The sequence below is a fragment of the Glossina fuscipes genome, unplaced genomic scaffold (genome assembly GCF_014805625.2).
Source record: "Glossina fuscipes isolate IAEA_lab_2018 unplaced genomic scaffold, Yale_Gfus_2 68537, whole genome shotgun sequence".
Taxonomy (NCBI): Eukaryota; Metazoa; Arthropoda; class Insecta; order Diptera; family Glossinidae; genus Glossina; species Glossina fuscipes.
The window spans coordinates 1,361-4,674 of NW_024004207.1; the positions used below are offsets into that span (position 1 = coordinate 1,361).

General features: G+C 34.0%; 1 protein-coding gene across 1 annotated transcript; it reads right to left on the reverse strand.

Moving 5' to 3' along the window:
- Positions 1-1,443: 1,443 nt before the first annotated feature.
- Positions 1,444-2,853, reverse strand: LOC119643914 (nuclear pore complex protein Nup75-like). Its single transcript, XM_038043420.1, has 4 exons — positions 2,089-2,853; positions 1,839-2,029; positions 1,629-1,785; positions 1,444-1,569 (listed from the first exon to the last, which is right to left on the reverse strand). The coding sequence occupies exons 1-4, from the start codon at positions 2,317-2,319 to the stop codon at positions 1,444-1,446; spliced, it is 705 nt and encodes a 234-aa protein (XP_037899348.1). The 5' UTR covers positions 2,320-2,853.
- Positions 2,854-3,314: the final 461 nt, after the last annotated feature.

Below are 3,314 nucleotides of genomic sequence, written 5' to 3' on the forward strand. Positions count from 1 at the left end.
ACATTATCGCCCATGGATATGTACCCGAAAATTTTAAATTTCGATCCAGTTGTAATGAGTTTCTTTACGATGACCTTGGCCAGGCCTTGTCTTCTATCCATGGTCAGTGTTTTTAAATTTACTTTATGAAAGCATAGCGATCATGTTTTGTGTTAAGCATAAATAAAAAATATTTTTGGTAAATGGTCTGTTTTTGAATTCTCTAAGAAATTCTTTCGAAACATCATTCCGCTTAAAAGACATAGCAAATCCTCGTTTAACAGAATTATTGTGTTTTTTCAACGACTTATTCTCATTTAACAGAGATATGCATGGCTGCTTTGTTCCTTTTTCTCACTTAACAGAGATGTGCACGACTGCTTCGTTACGTTTTCTCATTTAACAGATGAGAGAGATTTTTTATTCACCATTTTTCTTATTTATTAAAAATAAGTCTGTGCTCTCTCCATTTTCCACACGTATCCGAAATCATAGATGCACTTATGAGTATATAACACACAAAGAATCTTATCTAATTAAATGATTGCGTTCGTTTTTTTTTTTTGTAATGTTTTGTTAACAAAGCATAAAAAGTAATGCTAGAAACAATTAAATAAATCACACATGTGGATGGTAGCTGATCGTAGTTTTGATCTTTCAAATTAAAAATTACATGAGTTCATAAGCTAATAACGCTTCTTAATGCTCACAAACACAATTTCTTATGCAACAAGTAAGAGCACGAAGGCCGACTCTTACATGCGTCAAGCCGCTGATTGTAACGAAGTAACAAGCTACTTTGATTAATGCACTCATACACCTGTTTGCATCATAATCCACTAAAATTACATAGTCTACTAAGGACTCATTTCCATTATAAAATATTTAAAACAAGCTTTTTGGTTTATAAAATGTAATATTTCGTACTAGTCCGTGTGTGCGATCATGCAGAAAAAATAGGCCAGTGAGGTTCAAATCTAGGTGAGGTTCATTTGATGTCAAGTTATTCCTAGGCCACAAACGGACAGCAATGTTTTCAATACGATTTTTCCCTTCCGACGCACCCTAGTTGGTTGTTGTAATAACTTCACAATTTTTATATGTGGTCGAGAAACTAGCTCTTTACGAGCTCTTCGAACCCAACATTTCTCATCTGTAGACATAAAGGCAATCATTTATTCCCATCAGGAATGGATACAACAAAGAAAAAACGAAATTACTTTCCAATTACTTGAAATTACTCGTAGCTTGTGCACGAAGCTTTTTTTCATTTTCATAGAACTTCAATGAGCTTTTTTTTTAAGTATGCATCGTTTCTTGAACATGCAAAGAATTGAAAGATAGAAAAAATATTAATATGTTCTTTCCGAATTAGATATTTTCATTCAATCATCAGTTTCGAAAAGAGCATTGGAAATTAAACGCTGATATGAACAAAACGAAAGCGTAACTCAAACGGTATTTTCAATTTATTAGTGTGTTTTCTATAATAATAGCACGGGACAGGTTTCGGGCGCAGGCTAAACGCAGCAGGTTAACAATTTGTTCGACATTATCAAGGCGATAGTGTTTAAGGATATTGATTGGCTCCTGGAAAGGAACGAACGAATGTGTTTCATATTCATTCAGCAAAGAAAAATTTATCTTACATTCGGATGTTTTTCCATATGTTTTTTCTTCTTTTCAATCAGCGGCATTAAGTTGCTCTCTAAGTGCTGTAATATACAGCAAGTCTCTTTGAAGAAAATTTTCGGATCCTTCGATTCCAGTAAAGGTATGGTATCAACCAATAAAGAAGGCCAAAAACTGTACATATAATTATATTTAATTGAAGCAAATCTTTTATTTTTTGTACTTACTATTCTGGAATAATTTCAGATTCTAATAAGTTTAGCAGCAGCTCAGCGGCAGGAAGTAAATCTTTCTTTCTGTAAAATTGATAGAAATCAAAGTATTTCGCCAAAAACACTAATCGCGGTGAAATGAACATTTTTGCTCCTATGTTAGCTATAACGTCAGGACATAATATATCCCCCGTCTGAACGTAGTGCTGGAAGGGAATTTTGCAAATTTTTTCAATGTTATAAACATTTGCAATATATTACACACCTTTAGTAGGTAGTCGGCGATAGACGTAACATACAAAGTATCCCTAGATCTTATCGCCCATTCCAAAGCATTACCATAACGTTCTTCGGTGAAAGATTTTTTTGCTTGTACCTTGCAGATTTCCTCTTCAGCATTAATAAATTGCTTTTTAGAACATATATCGAGAATTTTCAATGCCTGCTTTTCCGTTTTAATGGGTATTTTGGTTAATAGCATTTCCAAGGTGGCCATGCCTTCTGTAGCATAAAAAGAAAATTTAAAAGTCTTAAATCTGCTACTGACAGATATTGAAACTTTGGTTTGAGATTGTTATAGGGCTGTTGTTTAAGAGTGATATTTTGTATGGATGGCGTTTTTGGAAAATTTGGCCAGATGGCCAAATTTGTGTGAGTCCCTAATAGGCCAATAATCAGTTCAAGCTGAGCTATTTCTATTTTGCCGGGCAATAAGGGCAACCTTTATCAGTCAAAAGCAGATTAGAAACCTTTAGGTCGCGAGTAACAGGTGCTTGTGGATCCGCGGCTACATTGATTGTATCGTTTGCGTCACCATCTCCCATTTCTACAAGTTTATGTTGAGTTGCAAAATTTACTTTTTATAACGAAATCTTATGGATAAGATTAATAAGTCCAATCCGTTAATAATTTACATAATCCCTAAATGTTATGTGAGATCCAAAATAATTAAATTGGGCAAAGTAAATTGATATATTTATTTTGTGGCGACCGGTCTTTGTTGTTTATTAACAATGAAGTTTGCTTTTCACCTTTAAGGTGACGAAAAAGAAAATGTCAACTAAGTTAACAGCGTTGCAAAAGGTGTATTACAAAAGCGAATTTTTAGCATACATAAGCAAATAAGCAAAAGTAACGCAACCTCTTGCACTTAATACGTTTTGTTAATGATGTACCCATCTGTCTCTCGTGCCGCTCGGAATGATGGGTTATTTAGTTTAGCGTGTCAATGAAAAATTGAATCACATTACTTTCTTGTCTGATTTTTACTACTTTACTAAACTAAAGCCATTATCTCGCTGGTCGATTATGACTACAATTTTTTGGTAGCGATTAAGATGCTTAATGCAGAGATTGGGGTTGTTAACGTGGTTTCCAAACTTGGGTTCCTGATGGACTCTCGTTTTTCGCATTCTATTCTCCAAGCTCTTTTATTTGATACCCAGATAATAAGTCTTCATTTAAGGAATGTACAAAACAGTTTTAAACATT

Bases quoted from the DNA above. Each gene is read 5' to 3' on its own strand.
- LOC119643914 (XM_038043420.1), bottom strand. From the start codon at position 2,319: ATGGCCACCTTGGAAATGCTATTAACCAAAATACCCATTAAAACGGAA. The intron at 2,030-2,088 runs GTGTGTAATATA...ATTCCCTTCCAG, and splicing joins TCGCCGACTACCTACTAAAG to CACTACGTTCAGACGGGGGA. The intron at 1,570-1,628 runs GTAAGATAAATT...GTTCCTTTCCAG, and splicing joins ATATGGAAAAACATCCGAAT to GAGCCAATCAATATCCTTAA.